Source organism: Lolium rigidum, chromosome 4 (genome assembly GCF_022539505.1).
Source record: "Lolium rigidum isolate FL_2022 chromosome 4, APGP_CSIRO_Lrig_0.1, whole genome shotgun sequence".
NCBI lineage: Eukaryota > Viridiplantae > Streptophyta > Magnoliopsida > Poales > Poaceae > Lolium > Lolium rigidum.
Window position 1 is genome coordinate 87875789 of NC_061511.1, and position 15081 is coordinate 87890869.

The 15081-nt window shown below is 44.2% G+C and overlaps 3 protein-coding genes across 5 annotated transcripts; 1 reads left to right on the top strand and 2 right to left on the bottom strand.

Annotated features, from left to right (window-relative positions):
• Nucleotides 1-442: 442 nt before the first annotated feature.
• On the bottom strand, nucleotides 443-2819 carry LOC124650519. 3 transcript variants are annotated; one of them, XM_047190030.1, is made up of 5 exons: nucleotides 2617-2819; nucleotides 1957-2066; nucleotides 1744-1858; nucleotides 1511-1618; nucleotides 443-562 (listed from the first exon to the last, which is right to left on the bottom strand). In XM_047190030.1, exons 1-4 carry the CDS (start codon nucleotides 2817-2819, stop codon nucleotides 1534-1536), a joined length of 513 nt encoding a protein of 170 aa, XP_047045986.1. In that variant the 3' UTR covers nucleotides 443-562; nucleotides 1511-1533. The 3 variants fall into 3 exon arrangements, with proteins under 3 accessions (XP_047045986.1, XP_047045987.1, XP_047045985.1); XM_047190031.1 differs by lacking the exon at nucleotides 443-562 and having other exon boundaries at nucleotides 1308-1618; nucleotides 2617-2686; nucleotides 2750-2819; XM_047190029.1 differs by lacking the exon at nucleotides 443-562 and having other exon boundaries at nucleotides 1308-1618.
• Nucleotides 2820-5239: 2420 nt separating this feature from the next.
• Nucleotides 5240-7724, top strand: LOC124649403 (polyubiquitin). Its single transcript, XM_047189051.1, has 2 exons — nucleotides 5240-5344; nucleotides 6365-7724. The coding sequence occupies exon 2, from the start codon at nucleotides 6365-6367 to the stop codon at nucleotides 7508-7510; it is 1146 nt and encodes a 381-aa protein (XP_047045007.1). The 5' UTR covers nucleotides 5240-5344; the 3' UTR covers nucleotides 7511-7724.
• A 4424-nt stretch (nucleotides 7725-12148) lies between these two features.
• On the bottom strand, nucleotides 12149-15081 carry LOC124649410 (probable glucan 1,3-beta-glucosidase A). Its single transcript, XM_047189056.1, has 8 exons — nucleotides 14832-15081; nucleotides 14600-14719; nucleotides 14309-14494; nucleotides 13806-13964; nucleotides 13209-13378; nucleotides 12972-13127; nucleotides 12512-12867; nucleotides 12149-12408 (listed from the first exon to the last, which is right to left on the bottom strand). The coding sequence occupies exons 1-8, from the start codon at nucleotides 15057-15059 to the stop codon at nucleotides 12221-12223; spliced, it is 1563 nt and encodes a 520-aa protein (XP_047045012.1). The 5' UTR covers nucleotides 15060-15081; the 3' UTR covers nucleotides 12149-12220.

A 15081-nucleotide genomic window follows, 5' to 3' on the forward strand; every position in this document is an offset into this window, starting at 1 on the left:
GACAAGATATCAAAGATTTCAAGACTACTGGCACAGTTTCGAGAGAAAAATAGTTCAGCCAAATCAAATGTCAAACATGATTAAAAGCAAAAGCAGTGAGCACTACTCAACCAATCTACCCAGTAGAGCGAAATAGTGTAAATCTGTAATGGGGAGGAACAACTACTAGTAAGGACTCCGACTAGGAATCTCCTCAGGCGGAGATCAACGCTGATGGAACAAGAAGCAAGAATCCAGCAGCAGGAAGATGGTAGAGGCTAGGCTAGGAGATAGAATCCAGTTTGGCCAAGATTAGAGTGAGAATAGAACACTAGGGATGCGGCCATACCAATTTCATGGCCAGTAATGAGTTCTCTACCAATTATATGAACAAGGAATCTATGGCGCTAGGTATTCTAGTCCTACATTCAAACAATAAATAAACCTCAAACTTCCAACGCCTAAGTCCTAACCCAAACCCCTCTAATATCTTTTATGAACACTCATTACGCTTCTCAACTCACCGATTATGGCACCAACTTGCAGGCGATACTCCCGCCATAATATAGTTGGTGAATCACCCCTACAATATACGTACAAAGACTCACATCAGGACACAATGTATATTAAGCAATAGTTTCAGCTCATAGTGCATTGATTATGATTTATGAGAATAATTACCCCAAACTCATGTGCAATGTGCATGTAGAAGAGACTTATTCCTAAAATGCATGTATTTATAGGATGATTGCTCATAATAATATTAGAAGGTACATGATATTTTTAGGAGACAACACCTCATTCTTTTAGCATGTTTGTAGAGAAAGCTGATCAATCTCTGGAAAACATCCTAATTCAGAAAGGCTATATTCTACTCAGAATAAACATGAAGCATGTTTTCTTCTGAAGGAACATAACATGAAATAAGCAGCAAGAGATAGCTTAAATAACTGTAACATCTTCATAAACAAAAAAAATGTTCAAGCTCAACAGCTAAGGGAAATTAAGCTTCCATTTTCTATAAAACCGAATTTCAAAGATAACCAATGATTTGCTAATGCCCAACAACATGTTGATGGAGAATAGTGCGACGATGTGGATACGTATAATGTGGAGGGCTTTCACCAGATACGTCCCCAGTTAGCCATAATAGCGTATCAAGGAAAGCAAGCTAATAGATTTAAAAGAATGTTTTTGTTAGCTTATGTCAAACTGGATCTTGGATGGCACATCACCCTTGGTTAATAACGTTCACTCTAGTTTCATGTTCCTAATCATTAAGTAATTTCACTATAATATCATTGTGCGAGATTAAAGTAGACAAAAAATGGCTAGCCAATTGACTTCTTGGATCATACATGAAACTGGGAGAAAATATCTCATAGGGCCATGAAATACTGTTACATTCAGTTACATTTAGGTGAATCTTAGTTATGACACTAAAAACCTACTGATACCAATGTATCAGGTCAGACACTACGTTCTAAGACCATGATTCCAAACAACAAGTTGTAGTAGGTTCATGTTAAACCTCAAGCTAATATAAGTTGGCAGTTAATGTGTTCTCCGGTTAAAGTGCCATGCAAATTGATCAACAGCCACCATTGCCTGTGAAGCCGAACCAAGTGAACCATCATACCTATGCATTAGATAACAATATAATTTAAATTAGTTTTGGCAGACAAGCTGTATACTAAAATTACTTGAAGGAAACTTGATAGCTGTTTTTTTTTTCAATTAAAAGCTGAACAAGGAGATACGTACATAGAGACTAATAAGTAAGCTCCGATCTGCATAACCAAAATTCCTTCACCTTCGTGTTTTGTTGTGGTAACGCAACGCGCACAAAACCAGTGCTCATGGATTGAGGTGACTAAATCTACAAATGTACAACTTGCAATCACAATATTGCTGGAGATAACAAGGCAACAATTAGGTTTCAACTATCCCTGAGCACTAAGGAAGAGTTAGACTCACATTGGTTTGGCCCAATAGAGAAGAATTCCGTCTGCAGATTATTCCTTCTAAAGAAGTCCGTAAATGGCTGCAGATCAACAGCAGTAAATCTCGCCCCCTCTTGCTCTGCTCTGGACAGTTTAAAAAGATTGTGACATTAAACTTCTGGAACTTGAGCATTCATCTAGCTTAATGAATAAGGTTTCACGTATAAGTATCAGTCACATCTATGATTCAGTAATTCAGTATCAGTCACATTTATGATTCAGTAATTCAGGTCCATATTGCATCCCAGAATGTAGTTTATCAGATCGGCATTTGAAATGCATCTTCAGGTTGGAAATAATACTGATATTAAACTGCAGCACTGCTAAATTCATTGACCAAGTTTTCAGGACAGTTTCAATCAAACAATCACAATCCCAAATTCATATGCTACGGTCTAGCCATTGAAGCATCGAACTGGTGCGGCCGTGGATACTGGACTAAACTAAGTCGACACTCTGCGACAAGAATAAACAAAAAAATTCCATCTGTAAACTGCAGGACCTCATGGGAAGATTCGTTACGGCAATCACCAGAACCGCCGCCAGTACCGAAGATTCTACAATCCTCCAAACCAACAACGGCGGAAATGCACATTAAACTGCGGGTGCTCTCGGAGTCGGGGATGAGACTTACATGATGGGGAGGAGGCGAGATGGTCCGGTCGGGTCGTAGTTGAGCAGCAGCGCCGCCTTCACCGGCATCCCTGCAAGAGGATTGGGGATTAGACCAGAAGGAGTAGCGAAGTGAGAGGGAGGGAAGACCGTACCGGAAGAGCCGACGTGCTTTTGGGTCCACTTCTCCCACGCCCGGCGCGCCCACGACCAGTCCGCAGCCATGGGAGAAGTGGCGTGCGCCGCGACGGGTAGGCAGGCGGCGGAGGAGGAGAAGCGACGGCGGGACTACCTGCCGGAAGTGAAGACCCGGAGCTTTTTATTTTGAGCTATAAGCCCAGCCCACTAGTTTGTCCTGGGCTTTCTGAAAGAATTCCTCTAATTGGATGCGTAGAATAGGGTTTAGAGTTGAATTGGACTGGAAGTTCCAAATCTAAGTTGGAAATGAATTGGCTTCAATTGAAATTCTATTGTTTGGATATACTGGGGATTTTCAGTTGGAATCAAAGAGGGGTACCTAATTCCAATTCTTATTTGGATGTATAAATTGTGGAATTTGATAGTTTGTTGAGTTTGGAGAGAGGTCGGGAAAAGCTCGATTTGCAGTCGGTAAATTCTTTTACTTAAAACTCGGGCACGCCCATAAAATCGGAACAAATTCTTTCCTTGCAATGGAAAGGTGAGCATGCATTCCAAGTAAGCCCTTCCCTGGACTTTGATGCATTTGATTGAGTTGCACATATTTCAACAAGAGCTAATTACACCTCTAGTCCTACAACTTGTCCACCATGTGAAGATTTAGTCCTAGAACTTGCAAAACCTATTGTAGGGCCCTACAACTTGCAAACCATGTGAAGATTTGGTCCTCAATCAACCAGAAACTGACACGTGGCAATGTAGTTTTTACAGAAAACTCCCTAATATTTTAATTTAGCAAATCTGACCTTGCTGCTGCCTCCTTACATACGGGTCCTACCTGTCAGTGAGCGGCGGAACAAAATAAAATACTTTGCGAGCACGAGTATTCGATCTCACGACCTCAGGTCGGTAGCAAACTGCTGCTGCCACTACACTATGGAACGAGTAGCGATGTACCTAACGAAGATAATATATTTAATATATCTCATCCGAGACTGCCGGAAAGAAAAATGAAAATAGAGTTTATTCCTGCATCAATATTACTGAAAACTTTTACTTGGCGCACAAAGTTTAACGTCCATATTTTTGAAAAATTATAGTCAATATGTGTAGGTTAAATTTAGTAACATCTCAATTTTGAAATGATGTTCAAATCTTTTGTTCTACTAACTACGTAACGAAAGATAAGTCATGTATTTTGTTGGAGATGAGTGTTTCCAACACTGATTTATCCATGAAAATCATTTTTTAAGTTCGGGTTCCTAATTTTGTAGGTATGCGGATTCTCATATTAAGGGAATATGATGTTATATGAAGGCAAACTTCATGTGCCGCATTTACTTTTTCTCATATAAATTTCTGGTATATATGTAAGTATATATCTTCATATGTTATTGCCACACTTCTATTTTGTATTCACATTTGAACTTTCTAATTCTAAGGATGCCCACTAGAAGTGTTGCATGTTTGTTAACTGGAGGCGGTGGTGATGTAAAAAAAAGTTTCTTTACGAAAAAGATAACAATATACTATTGTGCACAATGAATATTATTTTAAGAATGCTAAAGATATACTTGAATGTTTTTTCTAAACCTCATATGCTCTAGTTCCTAATTTATACATTAAAGATCTTGTGCTTGATGTTTCGAATCTGGAAGATGATTCATATTTGAAACTCTTGCTGTAATATTTTTATAAAATTTAACAAAGAGAGTGTGTATAAGAAAATTACTTACTCAAGTTAAACAGAAAGAATTGCGTCAGCACTTGTTCGCGACTTCGAACCCTCTCCTAGTAAATAAAATTTTATGTGTTTCTTCTCATTTTTCTTTCCAGTAGTCTAATGGCGAATAAAATAAGCAAACGTCCTTAAAAGTAGCACAGATTGATGGCTGTTCTAGTGGCTACACGCTAGTTTGAGCATCATCAGATCGTGAGTTCGAACCCTGGTTCACACAAGTCCTTTTATTTTGTTCCGCCGCTCACTGACAGGTAGGACCCGTATGTAAGGTGGTGCCAAGGTCAGATTTGCTAAATTAAAATATTAGATAGTTTTCTGCAAAAACTACGATGCCACGTGTCAGTTTCTGGTTGATTAAGGACCAAATCTTCACATGGTTTGTAAGTTGTAGGACCCTACAATAGATTTTGCAAGTTCTAGGACTAAACCTTCACATGGTGGACAAGTTGTAGGACTAGAGGTGTAATTAGCTCTTTCAACAACAAGGAAAGGATCCACGCCACAGAAAAGAAAGAACAATATATATCCGGGTGAAAGAAGAAAGGTCACGACTCTTGCATGAACCTGGTGTGTGGCTATAGTCCCACGGCCACCACCCACCAACCCAAAAACTGCCAACGGCACACCTCGGTATCTCCGCGACGGGCGGCTTTGCGGGGCAGGGACGGACCTTTTCCCCGCTTTTTCGTCATCCGTGCCGTGGCCTTGCGGGACTCTTCCCTCCCTCCCTCCCATCGGCGCCGGCTATAAATTCCCACCTCCTCTCTTCTCTCCCTCACATCCAACCCAATCCAATTCCCTCCGTTCTCTTCTCGCCGAGGAATCTCAGACCGCTCGAAATCGAAGTGAAGGCTCTCCCGTCCTCCTCAAGGTACGCGACTCTCCGATCGCTCCTCCTGTTCGCCTTATTTGATTTGATTGAAGCCCTTCCTCGGTAGATCGATTGTTATTGAATCCGCTCGATCGTGTAGTAGATCTGCTGGCTAAGGCGCTATTATGGTTGATAGATAGATCGATGTAGGTTCGGCTCCGGGTTGTCGTGAAATTCCCCTCGAATTATCTCCGAATTGTTGAGCCGATTGCTGTTGGTTCGGCTCGGGTTATCGTGAAATTCCCCTCGATTATCCCTGAATTATTGAGTAGATCTGCCGATTAGAGGTGCGTCTGATATTAATTCGGTTCACCTATATCTGCTGTAGTTGTCCGATTCCGGTCGGTTGCTGTCGTCGTAGTATTCTTGTAGATTTCTGATTCTTAGCGCTCACGACGTGTGTTATATTGCACCTATCCCTGATACGCGCGGAATTTGCCTTGGGTCTCATATAGTTGCTTGTCCGATCCAAGCTTTGTGCGTCGGCTATACTCCGCAAATCATGTGCGTTTGATGATAATTGTTGATTCATCTAGAGTCATCTAGCTTGTTTGTGCTTAACCCTGACATGTTAGAAACTTACAACTTGATCCATTTTTTCGATAAAGTTAGAACTTGATCCGTTAATGAGTCGCCTGTTCATATTTTTGATGATCCAAGAGAGTATCTCTCGATATTAATATATTCCCTTTATCGAAAAAAAGGAAAAAGAAAAAAAAAAGTTAAGAACTCTCTTGGATCATCACATTTCCTAGTTAGGATTTCTCTGTTGGATCGGCGCATGCTCTGGTTTTTGTATTGCTTATGTCGTGCACATGCTCTGGTTTTTGTATTGCTTTTGTCCTGCAGATGCTCTGGTTCCTGTATTGCTTTTGTCCTGCAGATGCTCTGGTTCCTGTATTGCTTATGTCCTGCAGATGCTCTGGTTCTTGTATTGCTTATGTCCTGCGGTTCTTGTATTGCTTATGTCCTGCAGATTTGAGATCACCGTGTCTTACTCTGGTCTACTTTGTTTTACAGATGCAGATCTTTGTGAAGACCCTCACCGGGAAGACCATCACCCTTGAGGTCGAATCCTCGGATACCATTGACAACGTTAAGGCGAAGATCCAGGACAAGGAGGGCATCCCCCCGGACCAGCAGCGCCTCATCTTTGCTGGCAAGCAGCTCGAGGATGGCCGCACCCTCGCTGACTACAACATCCAGAAGGAGTCCACCCTCCACCTGGTGCTCCGCCTTCGCGGTGGCATGCAGATATTCGTCAAGACCCTCACTGGCAAGACCATCACCCTGGAGGTCGAGTCCTCTGACACGATCGACAATGTGAAGGCCAAGATACAGGACAAGGAGGGCATCCCGCCGGACCAGCAGCGCCTCATCTTCGCTGGCAAGCAGCTTGAGGATGGCCGCACCCTCGCTGACTACAACATCCAGAAGGAGTCCACCCTCCACCTGGTGCTCCGCCTTCGTGGTGGCATGCAGATATTCGTGAAGACCCTCACTGGCAAGACCATCACCCTTGAGGTTGAGTCGTCTGACACCATTGACAACGTCAAGGCCAAGATCCAGGACAAGGAGGGTATTCCCCCGGACCAGCAGCGCCTCATCTTTGCCGGGAAGCAGCTCGAGGATGGCCGCACCCTTGCTGACTACAACATCCAGAAGGAGTCCACCCTTCACCTGGTGCTCCGCCTCCGTGGTGGCATGCAGATCTTCGTCAAGACCCTCACTGGCAAGACCATCACCCTGGAGGTCGAGTCGTCTGACACCATCGACAACGTCAAGGCCAAGATCCAGGACAAGGAGGGTATTCCCCCGGACCAGCAGCGCCTTATCTTTGCTGGAAAGCAGCTCGAGGACGGCCGCACCCTTGCGGACTACAACATCCAGAAGGAGTCTACCCTCCACCTTGTGCTCCGCCTTCGTGGTGGTATGCAGATCTTTGTCAAGACCCTCACTGGCAAGACCATCACCCTGGAGGTTGAGTCCTCTGACACCATTGACAACGTCAAGGCGAAGATCCAGGACAAGGAGGGTATTCCCCCGGACCAGCAGCGCCTCATCTTCGCCGGCAAACAGCTTGAGGATGGCCGCACTCTTGCGGATTATAACATCCAGAAGGAGTCCACCCTCCACTTGGTGCTCCGCCTCCGTGGTGGCCAGTAGGTGCCTAGCCATGGCGCTGCTTATTTCTTTGTCTTCGTAAGTCTGGTGATGTCGGTGTGCTCCAGTGGAGCTGTCATTGTGTCCTCTGCTCTGGTCATGTATTTTGTTCTGTCGTGTTGATATCTACTTTACTTGTGTTTACAAACTTCTGCTGTGACGCAGCAGCTTTGGTTGTGTGATGAATGAATAATTGAACCTTGAACTTAGTGTGAAATCCCGTTGTGTCTGTCTATCTCTTTGCTGATGTGTTCTTTCTCTTCAAGTGGTTCTTTGGATTTTGTTAACTGCTTCCATTAGTCTCCCCGCGAAGATCGTGCTTCCAGAAGTCCCCTGCCAAGTGGAGAAACCGAGAATTCCTGCTGTCCTTCATGAGTGTACATGAAGAACCATGTAACTCGTTGGTTACTCTCCGTGATATCAACGAATGTTAAAAGTTTAGGTTGCAGTAATTTTGTCCGAACTTCAAATTTTGTGGGCGATATGTAAGATGAGAAGCATTTCTCAGATAATGTCGTTACAGCTTTATGTATCTTATTTCTGACCAATTTTTCGCAAGTGCAGGGTTCTTAACTTTCTCCACCCGGTGAATGTTCCTTGGGCTATGTTTCCTAACTTTCTCCACGCCGGTGGATGTTCCTTGGCTATGTGAGCAATTGAGGTACGCAGCTTGAATCGAATGTGCAATTTAATACAATCACCCATATACGGTATGAGATGCCTTTGCCTCTCTTGAGTCATGCCTACCATTCCCATCCGAAGAATAGGACCAGGAGATAGCTGGAAAAGAAAGACAACAAATCAATCTGCGCAGTTGTTTGAAAATAAAAACCCCAGAACCGCCGTATAATTTACATGCACTTGGTTCGAAAGCCTGCCATGCACGGCCATGTTGGCTTTATTTCCTCCATTTCAAAAACAAGACGATGTATTTTTCTTGTCAAAAGTCAATGTTTTCTAAATTTGATCAAGTTTTTATATAGTTAAAAGTAGACTAACAACAATACCAAATGAATAGATTCACCATAAAAAATTAGAATTTATTCTTTAACATAAATGTTCATACTTTTTCATGTATATATTTGGTCAAACGAAGTGTAATTTGCTTTATTATTTTGGAACCGAGGTAGTACTTCCATTTTGTGAGGAGTGAATTCATCTCTTCCTTTACCATTTGCATAACTGAAAATACAATTTCTTCTCTTTGTAATGAATTAGAAATTAGAAGAACTCCTGTCCTTGCCTTGGAAAAAATAAAAATAAAAAGACTCGGAGGGAGATATAATCTCTGGCTAGTGCAAATTTACGTTTTATTCAAACTTCATGAGTGACGACAAATTGATTTTCTTAGCTTTTCAAGGAGACGTATCCATGTTTGATCACCACTCCATATTCCAGTGGTCATTAACATTCTTGAGAGTCCAATATGACCATCCAAAAGTGGCCTGCCCATAGACATCCATCTTCACCTTCGCCTACATCGGTAGTCTTCTTTTGTTGTGTTGGGCACTAGCCATTTTGTGAGGAGTGCATTTCCTCTCTTTGTTTACCACTTGGATAATTGAACATACACTTTCTCCTCTTCACATTAGCGCAAAAAAAGAACACTCATAGAGAGATTTGGGCTCCGGTTAGTGCCAATTTATTCATCATAAATCGTTATTATTCAGACTTCATGATTGATAACATATCGATTCTTAGCTTTTCAAGAAGATGTATCCATTTTTGATCATCCACTGCATATTCTAGTGGTCATCAACATTCTTGAGAGTCCAATAGGCCCATCCAAAAGTGGCCTGCCCATAGACATCCATGTGCACCTTGGCGTACATATGGTACTCTTCCTTTGTTGCGTTGGGCACTAGCCACTCAGCCACCTATTCTCCTGTGAAAACATAATAGCAATAACATGCATATATTTCTTAATAAATTTGAAGATCAGCGGGCGGTGGGTCCAAAACAGGATGGATCGGTGAGCTAACACTTAACCACAAAGGTGAGAGGGCCATTCGGCGAGCTCTCCAGAGAAGTTGGTCCTGTCGAAGTCGATGTTCTGCTCCATGGTGGGGTTGTTGATGATGCTATTGAACACGGTGTAGTAGTGCACGTCGAGGATGCTTCTGGGGAGCCTGCCGGCGAAGTTGAGGAGCTCCGTGGTGTTCTCCCTGATTCCGATCTGGTTGGACATGACCACATACGCTGTCGACGAGTGCCTCTTGACGGTGTGGTACCCGTCGTGGTAGTACTTCGTCAGGCTTGGCAGTGACGTGCCGGGTGCCAGCGGCTTGTTCATTAGCTCCACCTCCAGCGAAGAACCATGTTGCTCGATGGTTATTCTCCATGATATATAAAGGTTCAGGGTGCAGTAATTTTGATAATCATGAAAATGCTCCTTCTCAAGTGATTTTGCCATCCCAACTTCAAATTTGGTGGGCGTTATGGATGAAGGGAAGCATTTTGTCATTACAGCTTTATGTATCTTCGTATATTCTGACAAATTTTTCGCAAGTGCAGAGTTCCTAACTTTCTCAGTGCCGGTGGATGTTCCTTGGGCTACATGAGCAATTGAGGTACACAGCTTGAATCAAATGAGCAATTTACTACCATCACCTTGTACGGTACTAGTAAACAGTTAGATGCCTTTGCCCCTCCTGAGTCCTGATGCCTACCATTTCCATCCGATGAATAGGACCACGAGATAGAGGGAAACGAGAGAACAAATCAATCTGTGCAGTTATTTGGAAAAAATCATAATAGCCATATAATTTACATGCACTTGGTTCGGAAGCCTACTACGCACGGCCATGTTGGCTTTTATTCCCTTTGTTTCAAAAACAAGACATGCAAATTTTGTCAAAAGTCAATGTCTTCAAAATTTGATCAAGTTTATAGATACAGTACAACGAACAACAATACCAAATCAATGGATTCACCATAATTATTTTAATTATTTTTTCTTCAATATTGTAAATGTTCATATTTTTTGTATATATTTGGTCAAGCTAAGTATACTTTGACTAAATTTATACGACTATATTTTTCGGAACGGGGGGTACTACTTCCATTTTGTGAGTAGTGCATTTCCTCTCTTTCTTTACCACTTGCATAACTGAACATACACTTTCTCCTCTTCACATTGTCGCAATAAAAAACACTCGTAGAGAGATTTAAGCTCCGGCTAGTGCAAATCTGTTCATCATAACTTGTTATTCAAACTTCATGAGTGATAACATATCGTTTATCTTAGCTTTTCAAAGAGGTGTATCCATTTTTGATCATGCACTCAATATTCCAGTGGTCATTAACATTCTTGAGAGACCAATAGGCCCATCCAAAAGTGGCATGCCCATACACATCCATCTGCCCCTTGGCGTACATCTGGTACTCTTCCTTTGTTTCGTCGGGCACTTGCCATTCAGCCACCCATCCTCCTCTAAAAACATAATAATAATTAAATGCATAGATTTATTAATAATTTGAAGATCAGCGGGTGGCGGGTCCAAAACAGGATGGATAGGTCAGTTAACACTTGACAAAGGTGAGAGAGCCATTGTGTGTGGTGACTTTGCTGAGCTCGCTGGAGAAGTTGGTCAGCTAACACTTATCTTGAGGAGCTAAGCTCGTTTGCCCTTGCGGCCAAGCCGCAGTTTTACTGTTCGTGAAATTTGAGTAGCGGTTTTGTAAGTTGCCCGTCTGGACATCTATCATGAGAGAATTCCTGCTGTCCTCCATGACGCTCTGCAGCTGTGTGTACACGAAGAACCATGTTGCTCGTTGGTTATTCTCCGTGATATGTATGGTTTAGGTTGCAGTAATTTTGATGACCATGAAAATGTTCCTTCTCAAGTGATTTTGCCATGCCAACTTCAGATTTGGTGGGCGATATTGTAGGACGAGAAGAATTTTAGATAATATGCCGTTACAACTTTATGTATCTCCGTACATTCTGACCAATTTTTCGCAAGTGCAGAGTTCCTAACTTTCTCCGCGCCAGTGGATGTTCCTTGGGCTACATGAGCAATTGAGGTACGCGGCTTGAATGAAATGAACAATTTACTACAATCGCCCATATATGGTACTAGTAAACAATGAGATGCCTTTGAGGTTTTGACTCTCTCCTGAGTACTGATTTCCATCCGATGAATAGGACCACGAGATAGAGGGAAAAGGGAGACAACAAATCAATCTCTGCAGTTATTTGAAAAAAACACAGGATCAAACGTATAATTTACATGTACTTGGTTCGGAAGCCCACCACCACCACGCACGTCCATGTTGGCTTTTTTCCCCCTCCGTTTCAAAAACAAGGCATGTGATTTTTGTCAAAAGTCAAGGTTTTTTATGTTTGATCAAGTTTTATACATAGAAGTACGGCCAACAGAAATACCAAATCTATAGATTCACCATATTGTAAATGTTCATTTTTTTTTTATAAAACTAAGTATACTTTGACTAAACTTATACGACTTAATTTTTAAAACAGAGGTAGTACTTCCATTTTGTGAGGAGTGCATTCATCTCTTTCTTTACCATTTGGATAACTAACTGAACATACACTTTCTTTCCTTCGTAATGAATTAGAAATTAGAAGAACTCCTGTCCTTGCCTTGGCAAAAATAAAAAAACTCTCATTGAGGGATATGAGCTCCGGCTAGTGCAAATTTATTCATCATAAATCGTTATTCAAACTTCATGAGTGATGACATATCAATCCTAGCTTTTCAAGGAGATGTATCCATTCTTGATCATCCACTGCATATTCCAGTGGTCATTAACATTCTTGAGAGTCCAATAGGCCCATCCAAAAGTGGCCTGCCCATAGACATCCATCTGCGCCTTTGCATACATCTGGTACTCTTCCTTTGTTGCATTAGGCACAAGCCACTCAGCCACCCATTCTCCTGTGAAAACATAATAATAATAACCATGCATAGATTTCTTAATAATTTGAAGTTCAGCGGGCGGCGGGTCCAAAACAGGATGGATCGGTCGGTCAGCACTTACCCACAAAGGTGAGAGGGCCATTCTGCCTGGTGACCTTGGCGAGCTCGCCAGAGAAGTTGGTCCTGACGAAGTCGATGTTCTGCTCCACGGTGAGGTTGTTGAAGATGCTGTTAAAGACAGAGTAGTAGTGCACGTCGAGGACGCTTCCGGTGAACCCTCCGGCGAAGTCGAGGAGCTCGGTGGTGTTCTCCCCGATCCCGAGCCGGTTGGACATGACCACGTACGCCGTCGACGAGTGCCTCCTGACGGCGTGGTACCCGTCGCGGTAGTACTTCATCAGGCTAGCCAGCGACGTGCCCGGCGCCAACGGCTCGTTCATCAGCTCCACAGCCAGCAGGCTCGGGCTCTTGGCGTACCTGCAGAACCATTAGCAGATCCAGGTGAAGTGAAGGCCAAGGTTAGCAATTTAGTATGGAGATCGGTTCCATGGCTGTTTAATTTGCTGATCCATCTAGCTGACCTGGACGCGAGGAACTCGATGACTTGCACCGTCTGCGCGATGTTGGCGTCGGTGGTGCCCCAGTTCTGCGTGCCGTCTCTGGAGGAACTGTGCTCCCACGGGTTCTGTGACCCTGGAGCTGCGTGAAGGTCGACGATCACACCCAGATTGTACTTCCTGTCCACACACATACATATGATATTTGTATCATATGGTCAAATGTATCTGAAGAGTTTGAGCAAAAACATTCAGACTTACTCGGCCCATTTGAACGCGTTGTCCAAGGTTTTGAGCGAGCCTCCGACGTAGGGAGCCGGAGGGCTGGGGTCGCTGGCGATCCACCATCCGACCGGGATCCTCACCGCCGTCAGCCCGCTTTCTGAGATGAACCTGAAGTCCTCCTCAACTATGTATGTTCTCCAGTGGTTCTGCAAGTTTACCAGCCATGTAAGTCACTTGAAATAACTTCGCCAGAGTGAGCACTGAGCAGACAAAAATGCGCGCGCTTATGCTTGGTTGGCCTGTTAGTTTATCCGTTTCTTCAGTGATGACAGTCGCGGACTCGAAAGCTCCAAACCATACTCTCTGCAGTACAGTACATTGCTTGTGTATTACTGTCAATCTACAGTCAGTTATTTGTCCTAGTTTGCCACTTGCATTCACGTGCCGAACTCTTGAAAGAAATTGCAGATAATGGCAACGCGATCTCGCTCTAACATTCCATCTAGTATATCTTTTTGTTGTCTTCTCTTATTAGGCATGGACCCCTTAAGAACAGGATCGATCTCCCCAAATCGTGAACAGAAGTGCAAGCAACCAGCGAGACACATCACATGGAAATTATTGGTGTCTTACCTTGAGAACCGGTGTAGCCTTGGACGTGCCGTATCCGTTGCAGATCTGGTACTCCCCTTGCAGCTGCCCGACTTTGGTCACTGCAAACACCGACGGGTCGTCGTCGCCCCAGCTTGTGCTCTGGCCGTAGTCCGCTGTCATTGAGCCATCTTTCTTTGCCTGCCATATGTGTAGATTTTACTAAATGGCAAAGAAAAATTGCGGGCCAAACATGCTGTTTTTGCCTCGGCGACAGGCTGAAGTACTTGGTAAATGTTGACTAGTATTTGATTGGTCATGGCAGTCTAGTGGCATATCCGAAATAGTTAAGAAATGACGATTATCAAAAAATGAAAACAATACTAGCAAGTAGAGTTAGGCAGGAAGACTAGTCGTAATGCGTTGAACCACCGGCGGCGCGCCAGCGCTAGCGACGTTTGCAAAAGAAGGTTCCATGCGCCGAAGCCGACCCACTAGCTTATCCAGTGTGCGCTCTAGCTTTCTTAAAATGATTATCTTCTCACCTGCAAGAAGAAGCCGTTTGGCGCCATAATGCGCGTCCTGGTCTTGTCGGGGTTGCGCACTAGCTGGAACGCCTCAGACTGCCCCGGCGACAGCGCCGTCGCCACTACCGCGCCGTCGGTGTCCACGCCCATGAACTGCCCGCCGAACACCCTCAGGTTGAACGTCGTCTCATTGATCCTCCACAGCTGAAGCAAAACACTCAGTCAGACCAGACCAGTTCTCCCCTATAAACAACACAAACGACACTAGTCACTAGCTTGCACGCTACGTTGTAAGATGATCAATCCAACCTTGAAGGTCTCCCATCCGGAGGCTTGCGTCCGGTTCGCGACGACCACCGTGCCGCCGCCCAGCTCGGCGGCGAAGTACACGCCCCACGGCACCGACTTGAACTGCAGCTGCGTGCCATCCTGCGCATCGTACGTACGTTTACCAGGAACAAGAAACCAGTCAAGCCAAAACAGAGCGCCATTAACGCACGCACGCACGTACACGACGAAGCTACTAGGTTAAATTATGTACCAACAGATCCTTGTTGGGGATGCCGTCGAAGAGGGAGGGGAGGATCCAGCCCTCCGTCACGAGCCAGCCGCCGAGGCAAACGGCCCGGACGGGGAGGCGAGAGGAGCTCTTGGGCGACGGCGGCGTCCTCTTGCCGTGGGAGGGGGAGCAGAGCCATGAGAAGCACAGGAGCAGGAGGCAGACGCTGTGGAAGAGACGGCTGCTGGTGCCATGGCGGCTCATTTGCATGGCTGCTTGTTTTTCCGATCGA

What these genes read in the sequence shown, in the direction of transcription:
- LOC124650519 (XM_047190030.1), bottom strand. Translation starts at nt 2,819, where the DNA reads ATGGCTGCGGACTGGTCGTGGGCGCGCCGGGCGTGGGAGAAGTGGACC. An exon ending in TCTCGCCTCCTCCCCATCAT is followed by an intron (nt 2,067 to 2,616) that starts GTAAGTCTCATC and finishes TAAACTGTCCAG; the next exon opens with AGCAGAGCAAGAGGGGGCGA. An exon ending in GCTTACTTATTAGTCTCTAT is followed by an intron (nt 1,619 to 1,743) that starts GTACGTATCTCC and finishes TCTAATGCATAG; the next exon opens with GTATGATGGTTCACTTGGTT.
- LOC124649403 (XM_047189051.1), top strand. Translation starts at nt 6,365, where the DNA reads ATGCAGATCTTTGTGAAGACCCTCACCGGGAAGACCATCACCCTTGAG.
- LOC124649410 (XM_047189056.1), bottom strand. Translation starts at nt 15,059, where the DNA reads ATGCAAATGAGCCGCCATGGCACCAGCAGCCGTCTCTTCCACAGCGTC. An exon ending in TCCCCAACAAGGATCTGTTG is followed by an intron (nt 14,720 to 14,831) that starts GTACATAATTTA and finishes TACGATGCGCAG; the next exon opens with GATGGCACGCAGCTGCAGTT. An exon ending in TGGCCCTCTCACCTTTGTGG is followed by an intron (nt 12,409 to 12,511) that starts GTAAGTGCTGAC and finishes ATGTTTTCACAG; the next exon opens with GAGAATGGGTGGCTGAGTGG.